Genomic DNA, 25129 nt, shown 5'->3' on the forward strand with positions numbered 1-25129 from the left:
CACTCTTCTTCGCGCTCTTTTGTCTCTTTGTCTTCTCCTCTACACTTCTTCACCCCCTCCTTTCTACATGCTCTCCACTCTTAACCCTTTGCCTTTAACTCTCTTACACTTTAAGCCTCTCTTCTCTCCGGCCTGCTCCGAGCTGCGGCTGGCAGCTCCCAGCAGGGCCCTTCACCCACGCCCTTTGCAATAAATTGCAAGTTATACGACTTGGCTTCAAAGAGATCTCGTCTCCGTCCGTCCCAACCATGCGACCCCCCGCAACTTCTACACACAGTAATTATTGCAAAAAATGTTCACATTATTTTGCAGGCATGCGCATGCAAGAGGCTATTTACTTGCTAATTTTTTTTTTCCTCGTTTGGTCTTCTTTACAGATTCCAGCAAGATTATGGCAGACTATAGCCACTCACAGAACCAGATGGAATTACAAAATGCTAATTTGGGAAAGGGTTCTGTGGCAAATTCCCCTGAAAGTAGTCTCCAAGATATTACGGAAAACCTCAACACAAGGAAATATTCATCAACTCTTAAATTTAAAACAAATGGGGACTATGCTGGCTCTTATTTAACCCTTTCACAACCTATGCCAATTAAGCCTAATCCTTCCACCAGTGTTAAAAATATGCACTCTATTAACAAAATTCAAGGAGGGAAGCAGTTCCCCTGTGAAAGCCCATATCTTCCAGATAAAAGCATCTCTGCAAAGCATTTGAGTTCTATATCAGGCATGTCTCCATCCCTCAGTGGGTATAGTTCTGGAAGGGCAGATTTTGACATTTATGCCAGCAGAGAAAATGAAAAATCCCTTGGACACATGGAAAAGTTTCACTACTCAAAGTACAGTCAGAGAAATAAATCTTATGACAACATCTACTTCCCAGGAATGCTGGAATCTAAGAAGATCTCAGGCTCTCTTCTGACTATGTGGAATGGAAGCTCGGGGAATGAGCTGATGCTTTCACCTGGTAGCAATTCTGGGGCAGCCAGCATGCCTTCCAGCCCAAAGCAAGGCAGGAGGATGAATGCTGAAAACAGTCTGGCCCTTCACATAAAACCAGTGAAGTACAAGGATGAGCTGATGGAAACTCTGGGTTCACGGCCAAGGAAATACTCTGGTGGATCTCTAAGTCATATGGGAATGTACAGTCGTTCCCTACCCAGACTTTATAAATCAACAGAAAACCAGCTGGTGCCATTAAGTTTGCCCCCCAGAAGCTCTCTGGGTAATAGTAAAAGGAAAAAACTTGGAGAAAAAGATCTACCTCAGAATGCTTTTGATGCTGATAATTACCTGAATTTTTCTTCTTGCAGCTCAGGGGTTTCACCACATGTAAACTCTGTCTCCAGGAGTAATCCTTATGTCAGTTCAACTCTCAGTGTTCCTGCAAGCCCTCGTATTGCTAAAAAAATGCTTTTAGCACCTTCTTCCCCATATCTCCCTGATGATTTTGACAGACTTGGACTCTCAGGAACAAGTCCCAGTAGTTCTTTCTCCCCAGTGGATTTTGACAGGTCATTCTCTGTCCGGAGAAACCTTTCCACCAGTTCCATGGAACTTGATGACCCAGATCTGGAAAGTTACAGACAGATGCCAAATTCTGTGCAAACATCCATGCGTGAGCGGAAGAACAGCATTAGCTCGATTTCAGGAAGGGAAGACCTCATGGACTATCACAGGAGGCAGAGAGAAGAGCGACTTCGGGAGCAGGAGATGGAACGGCTGGTAATTTTTTCTCTTCCTCTTAATTATCTGTGATACTTAACATTTGCAAAACACCCATCCCAGGTCTAGCCATCAGGAAGGTACAGCAAAGAATAAGCTGCTCTGTTTTGAAATTCAAATGCAGCCCGCTCCAGACACCTTGTTTATTATCACAGTCCACGAAGCTGACACTTACAAAGCATGCTGCTTGGATAGACAGTACCATTCAGCCACCCTGGAAAAATGCTGGAACCCATGTAAATTGTGTTCAGTTATCCTGCGGGCTGTGTTAAAATGTCTGTATACATAAAACCCAAAAACTACATTGCAGGGATCCTGCAGGACTTTTTGTTTTAGATGATGGCACTGTTTTGTGATAAGTGGGCAAAGAAGAAGAGATTCTGCTCAGCCTTGTGTGCTGCAGAGTCAGGTGTACATTGGTGTGGGCTAAACGGCCATCAGCAGTTTTCTCTTCTTAGTTTTCATTTTTTCTTTCTGAACATGTTCATTAAAATAGAGGCCTCCTTGCTTCTCCCCCTCCCAAGATGGAGAGTAGCAGAGGGGAGCAGTTTCTCTCCTTGTCTCAGTCAGTGTAAAGCAGTGCATACTGCCTCAGCTTGGGATTATCTAGATAGTAAAATATAATTTATGTTTACTGAAACAACTTGTGTGTAGGAAAAATAAAAAGGTCTCCAGAACCTACAGAGGTATTTGAAACAGTTTTGTATTGAAACTGTCTCTAGAAGAACACATAACAGTTCCTCCAAAGGGTTTTCGAAGTTGCTTTGGGACTCTCTGACCCTATTAACATGTGTTCATATTTTATCATCCACATAGAAGCAGAGGTCATTAGATGGGCCGCTTGGTATTCCTGAGTCTTAAATTTGAGACACTAATGTTACATTTGTGTGCCTTAATTCACATCTTATGAATTTGAGCAAAATGGCAATAGGATTCTCTTGAACCTGTCTAGTTTGCATACAGACAGCAAGTCTGCAGGAAAAGTCACTTTCTGGGCAGGGTGGAGGTGAAAAGCCATGGGGAAGATGGATGCAGGGGTAGTGGGAATCTGGGAGAAGGAGATGCCTGTCAATGACACTAGCAATGACCTGGTGCCTATGCAGGGCCACAGTTCCCATCTTGAACCACACGAGGGAGCAGGTTTAGGCTAAAGAACTGTAACCCAGTGAGATGTCTCCCCTTCCCCCATCTCACCTATGTCCTTGATGCAAGCTGGTGAGGAGCCTATTATGCAGACAGAAGTCTGCCTTTTCCTCCCCATTCCACTGATCACTGTAGTTTGTAAGATAACCACTGTTGTTTGCAAGATGTGAAAAAGTCTTTTCCTGCTCAAAGACTGGAGTGTTGAGGCTCAGGTGTGAGAGGCAGGCAGGCACTGCCCCCTCCCCACTCCATGAGTGTCAGAGCAAGTCCACCCGTGCTCTGCTTTGCTCCCCAAAACCTCTGCTGGCTCCCCTTGAAGCTGCAGCTTCTCAGGAGCAGGGACTGAGCTCCCCAGGGCAAGAAGGACTGGCTGTGAGTGAAATGGCTGGGGGGCTTAGGACAAAGGTTTTGGGAAACATGTTTCTCCCTCTTCTTGCTGCCTTTGTGCTGCCAACCCTCTGCTCCTTTCAGTAATCTTCTCCCATCCTGGTGTGTTGTGTGTGCAGTGGTGATTGCTTCTTTGCTTCTTATCAGAAGGTTTTGCAGGCAGTCATGCTGTAAAACCTGAGATAATCAGTCATAAAAGCAACGTATTTGTATTTCAAAGAGAACAGCCCTTTTTTTTTTGTTTTAATTATTATTTGTGTTGAGGGATGAAAGATACTGGGTTGTTTCAATATTCAGTGATGCTGATAATCATTCTGGTTTTATATTTGGATGAAATGGCTACATTCCTACCCCTCAGTATTTCGTCTTGCTCACCAAGACTTCCTTCAAGTCCCAATTCTTCAAAAAGAGAATTTGCTTACTGTTTTTCCAAAGCTTTTGAAAATAAGATGATGTTCTGTGTGTTGCATATTTGAGCATGAAGGATTTTCCTCCTGCTTGAGGTCATCTTATACTCAAGATCCCATATCTGCTTCATTCTCTATTTACTAGAGCTATCTGATAGAAGAGTGAAATATCAGGACAGTGCATCCTTCCACTGGTTTGAGAGTCTGAAAAATGCCATAAGCAGATTTGTAGATCTCTGAGAAGCAGAAAGATATATATTAAAAAAATCCACACATCAGTTCTTTGTATATTAGAGTCTGTCCTGTTCTGGTGTTATTTTACTTTGTCCTTCTGTATGGATCTCTGTCCAAGGATAGTCAAGGATCTGTCCAAGCAGGGTCTTGATATATCCAGCCAGAGCTTCCAAAGAACAGTTTTGTTTGCCATTGTGTACTGACATGGGCAAAGGATCCATGTCTGCTCAGGTCTCTCTTTTTTTATGGGGTTGGGGAAGGTACGAATAAAAAACCCCAACTAAAGAAGCACTCATGGATATCAAAACTCTGTGCTCTGAGCTTGCAGTACTATGTAAAAGCCCAGGCTGAGTAGCTGGTAGGTAAATGGCAGGGGAAATGTAGTCTCACTGTGCACAAGTGTTAGGATTTTCCCTACTGGGTTTTTGAAGCACAGTAGGGAGAACAAAAGTGTAGGAATACTCCAATAAATCCATCAGAAAAAATAACACTCTTTTTTAGAGGACTAGACTGCCCTGTGGCCCACATAAGAAGTGGAGACTGTCTTTCTTTGCACCAGCACTGCCTCTGTACCTATTCTCCTGGCACAGAGTGGCTTGAAAGTATGCTAATTGATAGCTGATATTCACTTCCGGATTTTTTTTGGTAGTAAAATCCCTGCACTCATTGCAATTTGACCTAGTATCTGCCCTTGAACTCTTCTGTTTACTTTCACTTGTTTACTTTTTCTTTTCCATATAAATTATTCTATTTACTTGTTTTTAGTTTGCTTTTAAGTGTCAGAGGCTCTTCTGGAAGTTAGCATTTAGAGCTGCTGCTGCAGCCTGCATACGAAAACAAATTATCTGCCGTCATTGCCCAAATAAATAACCAGAGATTAAAAAAAAAAAAAAAGAAAAAGTAGAAATAGTAAAAATATGCAGGTTGGTTTTTCTTTAATTATTTAAAAGTCCAAGTTTTAATTTGTTTCTGTGCACCAAATATAAAAGACACGTAAGTAGTTGTGTAGGATTTGGTGGTTTTCCATATCTGTTTCTTTAGATCTGCTGTCTGTGGCTGGATTCACATAAATTGGCTGAAGACTGGTGCCCCTTCTGCTTCGCCAGCCTGTTCCTTTGTGGCTTGAAGAGCCGGGGAAGCTGGCATTCCGAGTCCTGCCATCCCCGCTGGTGCTGGTGCTGGGGGCTGATGGGCTGTGGGAGCAGGTGGGGCAGCCACAGCTGCTCCTGGCACGGGCAGCAGGGTCACAACCTGCTTCTGCTTCCTCTGCAGCCCAGCTGACCGGACATTGTGTCCCACCATGGGATGTTTATACAAGCTGTACACAAGTAGAAGTTGGAGTAGCTATTGCTGACACTAGCCCAGGAGCCTTATAAACAAGGAGAAAGTTACTGCTGTGATCTAATAATGTTCCATGTGATTCAGTTAGCTTTTTTTTTTTTTAATTATTATTATTACTATTTAAAGAGGAAATCTCACTCTTTTTTTTTTTTTTTCCTGAGATGAAAGCCCAGTTGTAGCTGCTGGAACTATAAGGGGCTCTTTTTCTTCAGCTGATATGGGGCTTGGGAGTGGAACTGCACAGGCAACATAGTTTAGTAGATATTAAGGGTCATCTGTTTTCTTTGATAGCTACTTGTTTAAATAGCACTAAAGTTTAAATAGCACTAAAGTTTAAATAGCACTAAAGTACTGGTTTTTAGGCAGTACAGTGTATTTCCTCTAGATGGTGGTAGGTACCTAAAAATTAGATGTGCAGTAGGTTCATGATGCCTTCCATTGCCCAGCTGTCCATAGGAATCTGTGAACATACATAAACATTGTTAATGAAGTTTTAGTAGACCCAGGATTTGTACTGGGAGAGGTTTGAAGTTATCAGTGCTTGAATGAGCAGTAATAAAATTCAAGGGGCTTATTCCATAGTCCACTTTGTCACAGTCAGAAGAGCACTGAATTTCATTAGTGTATTCAGAAGTAGGGAATAATACAGAATATAACTATGCCTGGTTTGCATTGATGCCTTGCAATTTAGTAAGATGTTCTTATGCAAAGGGAAAATGAAATGAAACTGTTTTGTGGTTTTTAAGATGGTACTGTTTTAAAATCATGGTTAATGGAGCTTATGTAAATCTTCATATGGTTTGTGGAAAACCTCATATACATGTTTTATAAATCTATATTGGCACTGTGTCTTTCTATAGACCCTTAAAGCATAAAGTACCCAAGCTGTATGTAAAACTGTAAGTGATTAGCTCTTAAAGGAGTCTGAGCCAAGTAGACAAAGGTAGCTTCAAGGTAATTTTTCCCACCACTAGTATTTGACAGTCTCTATAGTTTTACAGAATAGCTACTTAATATGATTTAGTTTTGTAATTGAATAAGTGCTGTATAATAGGATAAAACCCCCTGCAGAATATAACTAATATTGATGACTCCATAACTTTCCAGGAACATTCAGTTTCAATTGTGTTGTAAAACATTTCTGTGGGGTCTTTAATAAGCCAAAATCTGGATTACATATGCCTAATTTTTGCAGCTATATGTATTATGTAAATTAACACTCAGGTCCAGGAAGAAATCAATTACAGGAGACCTGTTCTCATTTACAGAACGTAAGTACTGCTCTGTAACTCTGGTCTTCAGGCTTCTGCCCTCAGTGTGGTTCGAAAAGGAGCATCTGCATAGGTACTATAGTGACAAAAGGGATGAACAATGCTGTTATTTTGGCAGCCAGTGGCATTCCCTCAGGAGCAGAACACATGCCTTGGGTACAAGAGCTAATTCTTGGAAAGTCATCTGCTCAGCTCTTCCCTGCAGGCTGTCTCTGCTCTGTGCCACTGCTCTCTCCTGCTTTTACCACTCCGTTTCTCCTGTGCCTGATCTGGGAAGGAAAGGACGAGGCACACCTGCTCCTCTGCTGTGACCTGGGCCTCTCCACACTGCTCTTCTGTGCAGGTGTCTCTGCTGTCACAGCTGCCTCTGAGAGTGGGACATGAAACACAGGTCCTGCTTCTGAAAGCTGTGCTACTGCTGGTAACTTTGGAGCTGAAGCACTAGCTATAGCAAAACAAGGACTGGCAGTGAGAAAACAAACTAATCTGGAGTGAGAAAATGGTGCAAACTGCAGGGAAGGGAAAGAACACTTGCAAATTGTTCTCAGTCCCAGTTCAAGTTTATCATTGAAATAAGCTCCTCAGAAATGTAGCACAGAAGGAGAAAAGCTTTCTCCAGCCTCTCCTTCATGAGGTAGTGAATGTACATGTGAGAAAGAAAGTTTGGGGATTTTCTGCAGCTGTCTTCTCCAGTCTTTCTGCCTCTCTCCCCACCATCCTTTTTTACTAGCTCCTTTTCCCAGCTTTTGCTGAGAAAGTGGTGGTCTGTCTGAGCAACTGTAGGAAAATTTTTCTTTGGCAGCTGAAAAGTGCAACAGCTTCTCCCTTTCCCAGGCAAAGGGAACCTGGCTGCATGGACTAGCCATACTTCATGTTAGTCTTTGTCACAAGGGATAGACTACATATGTATTTTTAATGAAATTTGAGGTTATCTAGTTCCTAGTAGCACTTACCTGAAAAGCTTCCTGTTTGCCACAGCCAATTAACAGAGGCTTGCCTTGATATCCAGATATCAGGCACTTCTACACATTTGTAAAATTCATAAATGTGATATGTAGCAGATGAACAAATCTAGGAATCACCACATGGTTGCTGTTAAAAAAGTGGGATATTTATCTTTGCTGTTTTGGAATTTTTTTTACAGGGTACCAGGGATGTCTCTTAATGTCATTGATAATCAATAGCAGAAGAAGTTTATTAGCTCCTTATCCTTGTCCCTCAGCACTTAAATTTGCAGCCAACCATAGGTGATATGTAGCTTTCTCAAAGCCAGGAATAGTGAAGCTGCTCAGGCAGAAACAGCACAAGACTTGTTACCCCTTTTTGTAGTGGGCAAGAGAATTACACAGAAATGTTTAAATGTTAAAAGAAAATAAACAGAGATGTTTAAATCAGTTAGAAAAGACATTTTATAGGGAAACACACTGACCAGCTTACAAGGCTTGATTCAACATTCCCCCCTCCCACCAGAGCCAATTTTAAATCCATTTCCTGCTCTTGACGTACCAATGTTTTTTCCCCTCTGCTGTGTTCAGTGTTGCAAATAACTTGTGTGGTATCTCTTGCAAAATTATTGACTGGATTTTCCATGTCCTACTCATTCGGTGTTCTTCATTGCAAGGGTGCTTTCCTAGCTTGCTTCTTCACTGAGAAATTAATTCTGGAAACAGTGACATGCAGGTGTGCTGGAACTGGAACGAGCTGGCTGAGATGAAATGATGAGAATAGGGTGTATAAAATAACCACAGAGCTTCCTGTCCATAAGCCTCTCAGCACATGTCAAAATAGAAGTGAGAAATACCAGTATTTCTGTAATGTGTCTGAAAGCTCATCAGGAATTTTTTGAAGACTGGTTTTCCTGCAATTTTTAAGCTTCTTCTGAGCAACTGAGACTTGACAAGGGGGTGGGGGGGGTGGGGGCGGGGGGAAGAATTCCTTTTTTCCTGACTGCTGGCAAATGGCTGGTTTGCTGCCAGAGCCCCTCACCTGAGCACTTAGGCTGGAATGAGCAGTGGCCTGCTTTGAAATTTGCTGTTTCCTATTATTGCCCAAGGGATGGAAGCTTGGCATGGGGTAACCCGATACAGCCTGTTTTTGCAGGAGGGATGGGACCTCCCTTATATCCTGATGTCCATGCTTCCTGTCTAATAATCATCTATAATCATTACGACAGGCCTGATGCCGTCACAACGGGAGAGCTGCATAATTACTGACTGTCCCAGCCAGCACTTGCACAGGGCTTTAGGAACTGGGTTGCCTGGCCAAACTCTTAGTAAGAGGGAGGATAGTGGTGTTGGAAGGGTAAGAGGCTTATAGGGTCTGGCAGTAGTTGCCTGGAGGGAAGAAGGCTTTGGAGAGTTGTAATTATGTCGACCATTTGGGGTTGAAGGATGTCTGAAAATCTGCTATTAATGGAATAGCAGAGGACCTATTTAATGGAAAACAGAAGTTTTCAGTTGCTGCCCTGCGCTCCGTTATTTCAGCAGCTCATCTCGATACAGGAGGATTCTGAGGAAAGCTGCAGTGGGAATCTGGGAATAAGCCCCCCAAAGGCAAGAGCGCTGTCTTGTTTGGGTAGTGCTTGGAAAGGGGTGGGTTCAGACAGGTTCTCCTGCTCAGAGGTCTGAATTGCAGGTGATGTGGATGTGTGGTGCATACAGCCAGGTGATCTCTCAGTAGCCCTGGGGTTACTTGGGGTGCATGTAACCAGTGTTGCATTTTCATACAACGTAGCGGCTTGCTGCAGGAAAAGTTGAGGCAGTGCGTTGCGTGCCTTGTTTTGCTTGATCCTCGTTATCACTTGCTGTTGGGCATAGGAAGTGTTGGGGCTGGCAGAAGTAGCTGCTGTGCAAATTCTGCTTGCAAATGTAGTGCCAGGTAGAGCTGGGAAAGCAAGTCTGTCTGTGGTGGTTCCTGGGGATGGAGGGTGAGTACGTTGCTTTTTTGGCTATCTTTTTAAATACTACTGTAGAAGGATTTCTTAGAAATCAGAAATTAGATCATTAGTGCAGATACTAATGCCAAGCATAGAACTCTCACAGTGGTCTTTTTTCCAGCAAAATTTTCAATAGACTTATGGTAAGCAATTTTTCTTTTCTTTTTTTCTTTAACAAAAGTAACACGAAATTACATAAATGTTTTACCTCTTAAAAACGAAAAGGTATAAAAAAAATCCGTCTTAAATAGAAGTTACCAGAAGCTATGCATGCAGTAAGATAAAACAAATATAACTTGCTAATAGTTGATAAAAGGTGTCATAAAGATCTATAAATCCTTCAGAAATTAAATGTTTATCAAAACCTGAAGCATATCAAGTTAAAATGGCACAGCTACTCTGAATCTCAAGTTTGAAATGTTGGTATGAATCCATAGAGAATTTGAGTAAACTGGTAAATAAAGATTCCCTCCACTTCTGTGCATTTGATAGATGCTGTATTTTAGATGTGATGCCTCTTTTTTCTGTTAATGCTCCTAAAACTGTGTTTTTCACAATGTGGACTAATTCTCTCAAAAGGAGGAATCACAGTTAACAAAATGGAAAATCGGAATAGGTCAGGAATGCGTGAGTTCATGGAAAATCTGTGCAATATTTTGCAGCTTGGTAGGAATATAGCGTAAGTGTGAAATGGAACAATTAGTGATTTACGTAGTGAGATCACTGGACGTGTGTACATACAAATGGGATGTAGACACAGACACCTCAATAAAAAATTTAAAAGCACATTTCACAGAAATTAATAGCTAGTTAAATAAGATGTCCTAACATTAATTTATCTTTCCAATGTAGAAAGTTTTAATATTCTTAAAATCTTCTTTCACATTAATTTTGATTCTTCATCTTGCACTGTAATTTATTTCTTACAGTTTATTATCTAGAAGTGGTAGATGTACTTTAATCCTTCACTCTAAAACAAAACAAAAAAAAAAAGACCCAAAGCAACAAACAAACAAACAAAACACTAACCCAAACAAAACAAAAAATACAAGCAAACGAATTTTGACTTCATCTTTACTCTAGCTCACAAGTGACACTCAGTGCTATTATCTTTTTCTGAACCAGGAACGACAGCGGCTGGAGACCATCCTCAATCTGTGTGCAGAATATTCCAAATCTGACAGCGATCCTGCTGCAGCCACTACAGTTGCTGATGTTCAGAAAATTAACAAAGAGCTCGAAAAACTTCAACTCTCTGATGAGGATTCCGTGTTTGAAGACTCACAGATGAATCTGGAAATGAGGTTCAGAAGCCACTTGAAATCATCTGCGAGTGACTCTGATTTCTCAGAGCTGAGCAGCCACAGCCGTGGCACTGCTGCTTACCTGCCCTTGCGGGGGCTGAGGCCTGAGGAGCACTTCAGTGAGAGCACCAAGCCTCCACCTTTCGCTGCTCACAGCTTCCTCAAGGACGCCACTGAGTCATCCTACCTAAGCATCACACCAAAGGTAATGCTTTGTAGAAGGAGACAGCGTAATCCAGACTTGAAATCCTCCTCTAGGAGTTATCTGTCCTGGCAAGGGCCACAATTAGGCTGGCTTAGGTATGGGAATTAATCTCAGAACTCGTACAACTTTATAAGCCATCAAATATAGAAGATATAGCCAGCAAAATGTAGCAGCCGACAAATTATTATTCCATATCTTGTGGAAGCTAATGGTACTGGAAGTTGGTTTGTTTGTTTCATGGGATGTACTGTTCAGGAAGAGTTTTAAGACCTTCCAAGGGAGAAAGATTTGCTTGAACAATTATAGCTACTTAAATAAAGGTTTCCAGAACCCTGCTTATCATCCTGCTGAGATGTAGGAGGGAAGAGAACTCTGCTGGTTTTTCCCAACCTGAGGCTCTTGTAAGAGGAGTATGTTTTCTCACACTCACATGGGAAGTGAAGAGGAGTTGCCTGAGCCAAATTTACTTCCTGTCTCTTTTGTGGGGTTGGACCTGAGCCTCTTGCCAGATCAGCTGTTGTCTCTTGGGAATGATGCAGTGGCAGCAAGCCTTCTGCCTCTCCAACCCAACTGCTGCCTTTAATAAGCTGCACCTCCTTTCCTGTGTGCTTCTCACTGCTGTTTCATTGCCAAAAGGAAGTTGTCCTTTAATAAAGGAGCTAACAGCATTCCTAACTATTTCTGTGCTCGTGCAGCAGCAGCCTCCTCCCGGCTGTGCCAGAGCAGCAGTGTAGCAAGTCCAAGTGGCAGGCAGTGTGTTAAATGACTGGACTGAAGAGCTGGAGTCAGGAGTGAAATGAGATCAAGCAAAGCCATAAAAGTAGGTTTCTGTTTAACAAGTTCTCACATTCAAAATACTTTGTCTCTTCTATTTGCTGTTATTTACACACTGTATGATCTTAAGCGTGGTTATATGCGTCAGGTGAATTGTATTTACCCCTGCTATACTCACAACTTGAGAGTCAGTGGGGTGTGTGTAGAAGATGAGAGAGGTGTGACAGTAACAGATTTTCATTTCCAAAGGGTGATCTCTGTGGAAATCTGTCTGCTAAATCTTCTGGTGTGAAATTGTGTTGAACAGGAACATGCTATTATGGCTTGACTTGCTCTTTCCACATTGAAAAGATGGTAACGCATGCCACTTACAAGTTGTTGTGGTCTTTTATTTCTTTCCCATTTGTTGTTTCGTTCATGCAAGTTCAGAGATCCTATTTAAAATCCTTATTAGGAAGTTGCAATCAAAGATGTTATGTCAGCATTATCCAAACAGGAGACAGAACAAAAAGAGGCTTTGCTGCTGGGACTACTATTGCTAAATCAAGGAATAGTGTTCATTCATTCATTGTAAAGGGAGTTCTGCTAAGCCCTGAGAAAAGCACCAGCAAGCAATTGCATTAATGATGTGCAGCTTGTCTTTAAATACTGAGTTCAGATTTGTTCAGGATAAAATGCCTACTCTCACAGTAGCCATTCATTAGCTGAACTGAACCTCTCTTGAGCAAGGCTGTGTGGCCCAGAGGTGACTGCGAAGACCTGCAGGCAGCCCAACTGTAATCCTGCTTGGGGATAATGAACAAGCAGCCTTCCCAGAGGAAGTGGACTGCAAGCCCCTGGGGTCAGGTGAACATGAAGAATGCATTTCAAACTCAGTACTGTTTGATCTAGTATTGGATGGTGTAAGATCCCATGTATTTTCTTCCTAATCTTGTTTAATTCTTGACACAGGCATCTAATAAGGAAATATCAATGAAAAGTGGAGCATTAAGGGTGCTACTTCCTTAGTGCTACCTGGGGAGATAGGATCAACTTTTGTCCTTATTTTACAGAAGCCACCCACCTTCATGGCTGGTTACAAAAATGTCCTAACCTACTTCCTGGGCTGTATTAAATGAACAGCTGAAATTTACCTAAAAAGTGTCTTCATCTGTCTGTGTTTTTTTAATAAGGAAAAAATTGGATTTTCACAACGTGAATAGCACAGCATGTTAATTATTCTCAAAGGTTAAGTTTTAGAATGAATAGTATTTACTGCTAAGTATAGTATTTACTTCCAATGCCTGGAAGTAAAGTATCATGTTGTTTCTGTTGTACACCTCCTAAATATAGAAATGGCAATATAGTAGATAGGAAATATGTAATGAGTTCAAAACCAACAGTGCCATACTTGTCTAAAGTGAAAACCATATGGAAGGGGGCAAAAAAGGCAGCATTTGCCTCTTTTTCTAATGAACCTCTTATGATGTGCAGTTGCAGATATCAGAATGCGCCAGTGAAGAGCAGAGAAGGCAGGAGCTTGGTCAACTGGAGGAGGAACGCATAGTAATACTGAATAACTTGGAAGAACTTGAGCAGAAGATCAAAGATTTAAATGACCAGATGGATGAATCTTCAAGAGAGGTATGAAAATATGGTTTTGCTTTTCAATGTCTTGGCTGTTACGTGTGCTTCCATAGCGGAAGTCTGATGGGTTCAGCAAGTACAACATGAGGCAACTCGTGGATGTGTGTAGTCTTCATATTCTGTGCTTTTTCACCAGAATCACAAACCTGGCAGTCTCCTGCTGTAAAGGGTATTTTTTCTCCAGCTGGGGGATGCTTATAATGCTTGGATTAGCTTTTCCCAGCTGTAACCATTACACTCTGAAATGGAATTGGAACAACCTTGCTTATTTAATGGCCACTCAGTTAATCCAAATACCTTGGGTCACTTGGGAGTTTTACGGTGGTATCTCCTGTGACTGTTTAAAGAAAAAGGAAGTGAGACAACTTCCTTTCAATCCTCCTCAGCTTTACAGTGGCAAGGGTAGGTTGGCAGCCTGTTGAGTTCTGGAATCTCACAGTTGCAAACTAAGCTAGCCAGGCATTTGGGTTCTGCCTGCTCCAATTATCAGCAACGGGAAAGAAACAGCTGTTCCAGAAGGGTTTCCTATGGAGCCTGGGCACAGAGACGGTATCATAACAGGAGATAGCACAGAGAAGAGTTAGAAAACAAAAAATTTTGGAAAAAAGAATCTTCAAGCTAAAGTTGGTTTGGACTTTATTTTGCACTATTTTATGTGCAATTTTACTTTTTCTCAAATTTGTGACCTCTTTTTAACTTTTGTGGCAGAAAAACCTATGTTTTTTTTATCCTCTCCTTTTTAAAAAATATTTCTCTCTTGTGAACCAACTCATTCCCCTCCTCCTGAAAATAATGTGTATTGAGATTTCTTCTGAATCTGGACTGCTTCTGAAAGATGTTTTGTGTTCCTAGTTGGATATGGAATGTGCCCTTTTGGATGGGGAGCAGAAATCTGAAACAACAGAGCTGCTGAAAGAAAAGGAAATATTGGATCATCTAAACAGGAAAATAGCTGAACTGGAGAGAAGTGTTATTGGTGAAAAGACAAAGGTAATTCAGTTATTGTAGCCTGCTGTGTTCTCCGTTACCCTCGATTTTCAAAATATTTTTATATGGTTAACATTAATGGAGCTTATTTGATGAAATACTGCCTGTAAGTAAATTTTCTTCATAAATATGGAAGAAAAATTTATTTTCACTGTCATTTCCCTTTCACAGTATTGTTTTCCAAGGTATGATTGACAAGCAAAAGATAGTAAGCTAAAATAGAAAGACCTGACCTACTGTGAAGATACTTTTATTAATAAAAACACCCCATATAGGCTTGTACTTGTGCTACCTGTTGTTTAAAAGAACAGTATTAATTGAACTGTTCCCTCCTTTATATAATTTGGAGGGAAAAAAAAAAGAAATTATTTTCTCAGCAAAGGAGCAAAATGAATAAGGGGGCAGTTTTTATCTAATATCAGATAGAATACATAATATAAGACATCCATCAAGTATGTAATTTTAAAGTCATTATATTGTTTTGTTTGCTGACTGAAAATTTAAGTACTGAAGACTATTTCCTCTGTAATAAAGTCTCAGAAATTAATTAGTTTTGATATACAGTCACATACTTAATTGCTCTCAGCTACACAAGAAATAGATAGGCACATATTTCCAAAATAAGATAACAGGGTAAGAAGTTTTAAGTGCAGAAATGGAAAGGGCCTGCAAGATGAAGTTGCATCACTCAAGGCAGGGAGTGCTGGTTCCCTCCAGCAGGCTTTTTGCTGGCCTCTTCAGGCATGCAATTCCCTTCTCCACAGGGGATCTGCCACGGCCAATAATACCTCAAGGTCAGGAAGTTTTTCCAGGGATTTCAGCCAGCGTTGTTTCCTTTTAAAATTTTATCCTCTACCTCATAATTTAGGCCTGTCACTTGTGGAATTGCTCTTGCTAGTCTCTCTTCTTTTCTTAAGCTTTCCAGAAATATCTGTAAGTCTTCTGCATTTTTTGCTTAGAAAAGCTGCATGTTTTTAGCACCTCCACAGTTCCCATTCAATTCACATTTTATAGCTTGCACTGTTTTATTCCGAGCTTTCTGTCCTCAATTTCTGCCTCCCCTGTCAGGAACCTGGCTGCTGTTTTTTGGCTCTGCTTATCATGCTTGTGTCTGAAAAGGAGAATGGTGGTCCCACATCTCCACTCTGTGTGGAGACAGTGCACATCCAGTTTGAACTTCCTGAACTTCCCTGTCTGCACTTTTCTTTGTGCTTGTGTACCCCTCACTGATCCTTCAGCTTTCAGTGTTGCCTCTGGTCACATTTTAAGTTGCCTACGGGACATGTTTCATACTTGATTTTAGCAGAAAGATGAGTTTAAAGTGGGTATCAGCAGACAGGGTGTGCAACCAGATGCCCTTCAAAAGAATGCTGCTGGAAGTTTTGGTTGGTAAGCAGTAATAAATAACACGTTCGGAAATTCAAGAGATCTTTTGTATTGGCTTTCCAGTAGCCTGAAAGTTCAGTTAAACTAATGGAAGTTATTGTAAAATCTGGACAAAATTTAAATTTCCTTGCAGCCATCTGTTAGTGTGTAGGTAGCAAATGACAGGTCTAGATTAAATTTTCAGGTGAAATGAAACATGGAAAGCAGCCTATAAAAAGCACTTTTTGTTTAAAAGGCAAGTTCACTCAAAACATTTTTTTCAGTATGAGGCATGGCACTATTCAGATCAGCTACAAAATTTAGTTATGTTTTTTTTGTGTTCCTCTTTGTTTTAAACAAACAAAGAAACCCAGTTGTGAGTGTGTGCTCTAAATGTCAAGCCATGGCTCAGTATGGCTCAGTTAATACTGAAATTATCTTTGCAGGAATGCACTCACAGTTGGTTTTTTTTGGGTTTTTTTTTTTTTTTTGGGAATATGTCTGGAAGCATTGCATAAAAGTGAAAGTTGAAAATAGAAATGAGAGATGGGCTTCTACGAAGGGAGTAAAGTATAAAGTGACAGCGTAAGTGTTCTGAGGAAAGTAGTGTCAGCCAGAAAAACAGATGGCATTGATCCTGTCAACAAATAAAAGTTCTGGCAGGCTTGAAACAGTAGCATTTTTTAAAGCTTGATTGTTGTATCTATGTTGAAGTTCAAGCAATGCCGATCTGCTGCAAGATAGTCAACATCTTGGCTCTGCAGTAATACAGAATCAGCCCCCACCCACAAAAAGGGGGCTCAGGTGGAGGTAATAGGTAGTCTGTTTTTCTGAAATAATTTGATACTTAGGTCAGAATTAAGGCTTGGGTTTTGACCAGGAGTTTCCACTCTGCTGATGGTACTTTTTGTGTTATGTCTTGCTAAAACAAGTGTCCCAGTGTCCACTGGTTGGTCACAGTTTCTATTAGTTGCCTTAATATTTCACCCCTACTGATAGCTGGGGTCTTGGTTTTTGGTGGGGCTTCAAGGCAAGAAGCTGTTGGGGTCCCATATCTTGAACAGTGGTTACATTTCTGCCAGGGTCAGGGAGTGATATCTGAATACACCACATGGTGTTTGTTATCTGGAGGTGAGAGGGAGAGTTCATTTGATGGCGGGGGCATTAGTGCTGTGTCTCGGTCCCTCAGCGAGCCTCTCAGGAACCCTCGGCCAGTCCCGAGTCGGCAGACACCGGGGGGGGGGCAGCCCCGCCACGGCCGACAGTGGGGAGACACTCTGTGCCCCGAGGGCACCCAGGCTGGTCGCCTTTGCAGCCGAGGGCACCCAGGCTGGTCACCTTTGCAGCTGAGGGCAGAGACACTAGAGGCATCGGTAGAAGATAAAGGGCCCACTCTTAGCAGGGGTAAATCCAAGGTTTTATTAGGAGTCCCAAAGGAGCTCCTCAGGGGGCCTCCTGCCAAGAGCCCCGGGAGATGTGCAAAGGTTACATTTAAAGGGAGGTGGAAACCAAAAGTAGATAACATTTTACTAACCAATAAGTGACCCTAAGAGATGGGTACCGGGGGATAGATATTTAGGACAGCATATGGGGCAAGGCTTGGGGGCCTGATCCCTAGCCTCTGGCTAATCACTCGACGATCTGGACTAAAACTTCTAGATGGAGAGATGGGATGGTGAGTGATTGACAGAGAGCCAGGGTGGGGGTTTGCAGATGATCTCATCCTGAGAGAGGGATAACACAGGTAAAGTGAGGGGAGTACAGTCTGGGATAAACCATTTGGGAAAAATATAGGGATACAAAACAAAACTACTTCAAAGTATTACAAAGTATAAAAATGCACTACAACAGTGCTGTATATGATAACATTTGTCTCTGGAGCAGCTTGAGCATCTCATGAAATTTGCTACTGATCTTGACACCTATTGACAGGAAACTCCTGCCTTCTTGAGTCTTATCCTTACCCATACACCTGTTTGAAAAACTGTGAAATTCTTAAAAAGAGAGATAATAAACTACAGTCTAATTTTTTGGCCATATTATGTACTTGAAATGAACTGTTTGTAGAAGCTCTTATACTACCTTCTACCTAACTATTTAGGATTTTTTTTAAAATGCCTGTGCACGTTTCATTTAGGTGATAACACAAATTTTGACAACTTTTTCAGAGTATTAAAGCCACAATTTTTAGTCCTTGCAAGGCAAAAGAATTGACTGGAAAACATACTGGAAGTCAGAAGGCAGGAGTGAGTTCAGGATTGGGCTGTCGGTGTGCTCTTTGCTGTGGTGCAATCTCTCTGTGTCCCAGCCCCTTGCTTGTAAACCAGGGATGTATTTTGTGACTGGGTTTGTACATTATGTGTTAAGCTGCATGCTGGTCTCATCCGAGTCCCATGCTCAACCCTCTCAGGTCATGAGGCAGGACTAATACGGGAAGAGGACAAATGAACGAGTGGGGAAGATGATGTAGTGCACACCCTCAGGGTAGTTGAAAGCTTTTCCCTTGCCTTTGTGATTCTGCCACCACACACATTAGAAGGAGTGAAGCACCTTGTAATGGTTTTCTTGGGTTTGGAAAATCAGAGCTATGGGTGATTGAGTTTCTAAAAGATGACAAAACCTTTCAGCACCCCTGCTGGACTTGGGACAGTTCTCATGTGGTACCTGGCCCGTCTACGACCTACCAGTGCTGTCAGGACTCAGTTGTTCTGGCTGGAGTAGCTACTTCCAGAGCTGTTTCACATGGCCTGTGCTTTCAGCTGTGCTGGAAAACATGCTAGCATATGGAGAAAAGTCCAACTTTGCCTCCTTGTCTGGTCTTCTTGAGAACAGCTTCCTTTCTTCTTCCTTTCTTCTCTACAGAAAAAGATGATGACCTACATATGTGAATATCAGCTATTAAGCTATTAATCACAAGTTCCATTTATGTAGAGAGAGCCCTGATAAGTCCTTACTAACACAATTTGACAGATACAGCTTGAAGCTCTCTGAGAAAGAGCTTAGTTATAGATCTTGACAAAATTACTTTGAGCACAGCTTGCTCAAGATGGAGCTGAGCTAGGCAGTATGTAATAAGTTAGTTACCATTCATACAGAAAAAAGAATTATTATGAACCACCTTCTGTCTTATCAACCTGCTTCTTATGCTCATTTTCATATGCCTGGCATACCTGTTATTTTCTTCTCTTAATAGCTTTTGCCGTGAAACTGACTGGAATTTAGTGACAAAGAAAAAAATTGTGGCAAGTTTCATGCATCTGTCCTTAAAGAGATGGAGAAATGCAAGAAAGAGTAGTCAGAAAATACAGAAAAGGAGCATGTACAGTTTGCACAGGAGACACTGTTTTATTTCAGTGGAGTTTTCTGGTCAGTTATATGTAATTACATTTCTCAGAAACCTGTGAGACTTGTGAGACTAGCTGATTCCATAGTAAGAGGGACTGAATGTGCATGTCTGAAGTCTAGTATGGTTTATGACAGGTTGCTACCTTAAAACATGATGATTTATAGGTGAGTTGGACTGAGGAAGATCCTGGAGTATTTCAGACCTAGATCATGGAAAGTATGAAAAATGAATTATTCTGCTTGTTGGGATTTTTATTTCATTTGCCTTGTAGGCTTCTTTACAATTTCTCTCTGAAATTAACACATACCTTGGGGTTTGGAGGGGGATTTTTTTTTGTTTGTTTGGGGGGGTCTTGGGTTTTTTTTTTGTTATTTTGGAGGACAGGGAGATTTGGAACATTGGTAAGTAAGCTCAAATCACCTAGCCATACAATGCATATCACAGTAAGCTGATAAAATGATAGGGTTCTTACTTGTTTAGGGAGGTTTTGCCCAGTTTTTAACTAGATTTTCAAGAAGTTTTCTCTATTTTGTCCAATTTACTTTAATTTCTTCAGAGTTTCCATGAGTTTATGCAGAAAGGTTGGTTCACAGGGAATATGTCCGTGCAGCCACATGTTGGTCTACGGTTTTAGCCAGCCAGCCTGCATGCAATAGCAGACTGGGATGGAAGACAAATTGAAAAGCAGCAGCTCTCTGCAGAAAGGGTGTGGAAAACCACTAAGGCTTAAAGTAGCAGCATTGATCAGGTATAGGGCATTGTCAACCACTGGAGACAGCACCAGAGCAATTTTTTTTCTCCTTCTTCCTGTTCCCATTCCTGTAGGGGCTGTGATTGCCTTTAATACCATCCTTTTCTCTCCTCTCTGTCATGATCATCTATGAGTTGTATTGTGTATATACAGTTTGGTTTTTTTTCTCTTTCTTTGCCCTTAAATCAATTTTACCAGATCTAAAGATTGGTTTCCTTTTCTGACCTGTGTTGATCACCTATGGTTGGTGTTCATACTGTGTATCCTCTGCTGACATCCCATCGCTGCCTTTGGGGACAGTGTCACACGTCAATTCTTTTTACTGCTATCCTCCACAATTCCCTGAAGTCCTCCAAAACTGATCCAAGCATTGCTCCAAGCATGATCAAATCCCAAGTTTGATCAGTCCTGCTTTGTATTTGGGCTGACCCCACATTTGTTCATAATGTTCATGTAGAGGCAGACCATAGGCCAAGTTGGGCAGTAGGCTAAGACCAGATGTTGCACTTGTTTTCTCCGGAAATAGGATGTTAAGAATTCATCACATCAGCCAGACTACAGCTGATGTGCCTCTGGCATTCACACTGGGGCTTACTGCAGAGAGGTATTAACCAAGTCCCAGCTCCTGCGGTAAAATGAGCATGAGCAGCAGGAGCATGGGTTCTGTTTCAGCTGTGCTGCCAGTTGCTCTGGAGCAAACAGATGTGGAGTCAGCCACAGACCTGTCTCAGCTGCATATTAGATTTGGCTTGCAAGGTCACAAATATTTCCCCTTCTAGAAGAACTTGTCTTGATTCACTTATAGAAAACACTGCATGAAAAATTTCTCATTCACTTCTCTCTTCTCATTCGCATTTAAATGCTTTTTGTAAATCAAATGGACTTTGCACAGCCTGAGACATCAGTGAACTTAACTCCACAGCTGCCAAACATGTAATGCCTCTCATTGCTGAAAGTGATATTTCCTGTTAAGACTGCACATTTTGAAGGGAGCCAGTTTGGTGGAATCTTAGCACTTCCTATGCTATAAATAGACCAGATGAGTATCGCTTTCAATCTCAAAGGAATAAGTTTCTAATTTCTTGAGGCATGTAACAGTATCTCCGGCAGGATTCTCAGGGAGTTTTATCCTTGATGATGTCTCCTCACACTCGAGGTTGGACTTGGTTGTTGATGAATGAGCATGCTTATAGCTGTGCATAGACATTTAGAGAGCTATTTATAGCTTCAGAGGCACTGCAGCTAAGGTCAGAGAAGTCCTTGCTGCTTTGGATGGCTAGGTGGGCAGAAAAGGCAAGTGTGAAACAAGGTGGAAGACTGAGGGCTGAATGTTAAATGGACAATTGAGTTTGTGAGTAGGGGAACTATCAGTTTATTCATAGCTTTCCTTCTGTATTGGAAGTAAGGAGGATTCAGCAAATGGGGCTTCTTGGGAACAGCACTCTGGAGGTGACATCACAGGAGTTGCATGCTTCTCCCTCACTGTGCAGCTCCCTTGTGCTACATCCTCTGTATTTCTGATGCCTGCTGTTGTAAGACAGAGGCTACTACAGGAAGTTCAGGTCATAAAATATGCTGGCTCAGTTGCTATTTTCACAAGCTTAATAAAATCTACTTGTGTTCAGCATAATGTTCATCTGATTGTATGAACTGAGAAGCTGCACATGTAAATGAACATAATTGAGCTGGGACTCTGGTTGATATTGGACTTGTATAAAAATTCTTCCCATTGTTTTTATATACTGGGAGAACTGAATTCCACTCCTGGTCCCACTCAGAGATAAAAACATAAAGAAAGCAGGCAGCTAATAAATGTTTATTTGTATACCTCTGCCATGCATGGGGGTTTGATAAACATGTCAGGCATAGCAAAGAGGAAGTTTTCCCACAGTTTGAAATGGCAAGTGCTGTATACTGAAAGACATTGCTTCTCTATGGCAAAGGGTGGTGCAATGTCCAATCATACAGTACCTGCTGTACCACACATTTGATTTCAAAATTAAATAATAGTTGGGACTGGAAAGAGTGGAAATGAGTATATGCTGTGACAGAACTCAACTGTTCTTGGGGTAATCAGAATACTACTAATTTTTGAGTATTAAGGAGAGCTAGAGACCATCTGGAAGGAGATGCATTACCACCGAACAACAAGTAGGAAAAGAGAGCTCTACAGGTGCGATGCTACAAGATAGCAGAGAGCCTGGCTTCAGAAACTTACTTGATTATTTTTGCCTGGCATATCAGGCATAAATTGTTTTTCCAGTTATTAATTGCTGAATTTGAGAAAATGCATCTGCCATGTCAGCCAGTGAAAGACATTGAAAAAATGCTCTGTGCTCTGATTTATTGGTTCCCAAACTTTGGTCCATAGATAAATAACAGTCTACAGCCAAGCTTTAAGTGATGTGCAGCCAGTCTTTGGAGCTGTGTTGCACAGTAAATAATGTAGTATTTGATTACAAAGATTAAAAGGCCAAAGGCTTTGGAGGGTGAGAAGCAGTGTTCTGAGTACTGTTGCTTGAGTGGAACAAAAGGAAAGTTGAACTAGTTGAAGGAGACCAGGAAAGCTGTCCCCTGTGATCCCCATGGACAGGTTGCAGTTCCTATATCCTGAAGCAAATTTGCTCCATCACTTGATATTTCTGCTGCAACAGGATTTCCTGGCCAAGAGTTATTTCTTTATAATGCTCTGTCTCATTCTGGCTTGTCACTGTTTGCTAAATGTATTTATCTCTACAGAGCCACACAGGCATGAAATTGATTCTCCTAGGAAGCTCCATTTCTCTCTCACTACCAAACTACAGTCATTTTCCATCTACTTTGTTTTCTAAAAGCTGCTCTTTCTCAGCTTCATCAGTTACCTCACTGACATGGCTACAGTTCCCTTATTTTTTTTTTTTTCTTACATTAAGTGAGACAAGTGTTTGGGCAAGGGGCCTTTAACAGCACAGTGATGAGGGAGAGAAATAATCACCCCCACTAAAATTATGAATGTTTTGCTTTGATTCTTTTGCGTCCCACCACTGCATTTCAACTAACAAGGTTTCTGTTTCTGACCTGCATGGTTCAACTGTTTAGTAAGGTTTTGCCACACACTGTCATAATCACTAACAACTGCTTGGGTTTGAAGGTAATTGTCTTTATTTTCTGGTTCATGCTTCAGGAAAAGTTAAAACTTGATGCTGAGAGGGAAAAACTAGAGAGGCTTCAGGAGCTTTACTCCGAGCAGAAGACGCAGCTTGATAATTGCCCTGAATCCATGAGGGAACACTTACAGCAGCAGCTGAAGAGGGTCAGTAGCAAGTTTCAAGATTGCACTATTTTTTTTTAAATTTTGTTGATTTTTAATTTTTTTTTTTTTTTTTTTTTTTTTTAGCTAAGTGTAACATTTTCTCTTTCAAGTATCCAGTGCCTGAACATATTTGCAGCTTAGAATTGTAACAGTCATGAGGGTTATGGCTTGTGGTTTTTTGTGGAATGCTTGTAATAGATTATATGCGTGCAAACAAGTAACATGCAAATGTGTGGATTAGAAATTATTTGGTGTTGAATGTTTCTAAAGCTTTGCATCACTTGCCTGTAATTAGCCCTTTAGGCCTACTGGGTTATTTGGAAACTGTTGTGATGTTTAGATGGATGGTGGAACATCATTCTTTATCTGTGTGAGCAAAGAAAGAAATTGGCCAGTAAATTACCATTTCAGTGAAGCTATGGATAACTTCTTTTTTTTCAATATATAACTTAGCTGTTAGCCTTAACTGTAGTTTGAAAAGTTAATTTTGAAGATTTTACCACTTGCTAAAATAGCTTTATTTTGTTCTGTATTTCCAACAGCTTCACATTGGTATAAATTAACTTTTCATAAAGTCTAATTGCAACTTGATTTTTAGTTTGTATTATTTGTAAGCAAACAAAAATAGAATATTGGCAGTGAAAGCACCCTTAGTTTCGGTGAAAAAGTCTTAATATTCATTAGCCTTAAGTAGGTTATACAGCACATATAGTTAGCTTTAGTAGGTGGGGAAAATAATTTTAGAAGCATCAGTATGGGACGCTCAAGATGCCATCTAAAAGTTAAATCTTTTTTTCTGTCTTGGGAATAAAGGGTGTAATAGCAATAATGAAAAAAGGACTTTTTCTGCTTTATAGGAAATACTCTTTAGATTATTCTATTTTATTCACAGAATTCTATTTTGTTTTTTCAAAAAAAATGCCCAGCTTTGGAAAGAACAATGTTAAATTCTCAGTTGCTACAGAAAGTTTGCTTGTTTTGAGACACTTAAAACTTTTGTGTATTATCTTAAAAATAATTCTTAAAAAAAAAATCTCTTCTTAAAAAAAGGAAGAGTATTATGTAATGTCTCATACATATTAAAAGGAAAGGAAGCTTTTCCTCTGAAGTCGCATGCTTGAATGTACTGATTCATGAGATGCTGCAGTCTTGTTGCTGTGGGATGGTAGTAAATCACTTTTCACTACTGACCACCAAGATGCTTCTAGAAGTCTGTTTGGTTAAATTTTTTAAATTATTTTTTTAATGATTTTTGTTCCTTGCAAGTCGTCTTAATAATGATTTTGGATTTGAAAGTGCGACAAAACTTGAAATGTGGGGGTATGGTTGTGTCCAGTTAGTTCTATTGCATATTGTTGTAGGCCAGTTGCAGTGGGAGTTTGCTGTGGCTGCTGTGGTCAATGCAGTAAAAGTTATCACTGAATTAGTGCCCAGTAGCTTCAAACTGATCTCAAACTGTGAGAGCAGTCGTGAAATGATTGTAAGTATTTTACCCAAAATAGAGAAAATATCTTCCTGAAAAATAACGGGCTCCCAACAAAAGAAGGACATGGACCTTTGTGAGTTCAGAGGAGGCCACAAAGATGACCAGAGGGCTAGAGCCTTGCTCTTGTGAGGAATGGCTGAGAGAGCTGCGTTCAGCCTGGAAAAGGAAGGCTCCAGGGAGTCCTTACAGCTCCTTCCAGTACCTAGAGGGGTCTTCTACAGAATTGGAGAGGCACCTTTTAAAAGAGCAGGTAGTGATAACCCAATCACATTAAACTGAAAGAGGGGAGGCTCATATAAGATGTTAGGCATAAATTTTTTACACAGAGGTTGGTAAGGCTCTGGAACAGGTGGCCAGAAAACTTGTAGGCTCATCATCTGTGAAAATGTTAAAAGTTAGGGACTTTGGATGGGACTTTGAGCAACTTAGTCTAATGTAAAGTTCCCTGCCCATGGCAGGGGTTTGGAATGAAGTGATCTTTAAAGTCCCTTCCAACCCAAACCATCATGTGAAATACCTTAGTCTGCATCATGTTCTGTTGTGCTACTT

At 41.0% G+C, this 25129-nt stretch overlaps 1 protein-coding gene across 6 annotated transcripts in view; it reads left to right on the plus strand.

Moving 5' to 3' along the window:
- The window catches only part of PHLDB2 (pleckstrin homology like domain family B member 2), a 63963-nt gene that overhangs the window by 13382 nt on the left and 25452 nt on the right, over nt 1-25129 (plus strand). For 5 of the 6 annotated variants that reach the window (XM_058824495.1, XM_058824478.1, XM_058824513.1 and 2 more), the window contains 5 exons: nt 378-1726; nt 10570-10953; nt 13201-13350; nt 14206-14343; nt 22966-23094. In XM_058824495.1, the coding sequence (XP_058680478.1) occupies nt 392-1726; nt 10570-10953; nt 13201-13350; nt 14206-14343; nt 22966-23094 (2136 nt within the window). In that variant the 5' untranslated portion in view covers nt 378-391. The remainder of the gene's footprint in view (nt 1-377; nt 1727-10569; nt 10954-13200; nt 13351-14205; nt 14344-22965; nt 23095-25129) is intronic. The other variant, XM_058824505.1, reaches the window with a different exon arrangement.

Source organism: Ammospiza caudacuta, chromosome 2 (assembly GCF_027887145.1).
Source record: "Ammospiza caudacuta isolate bAmmCau1 chromosome 2, bAmmCau1.pri, whole genome shotgun sequence".
Lineage (NCBI taxonomy): Eukaryota > Metazoa > Chordata > Aves > Passeriformes > Passerellidae > Ammospiza > Ammospiza caudacuta.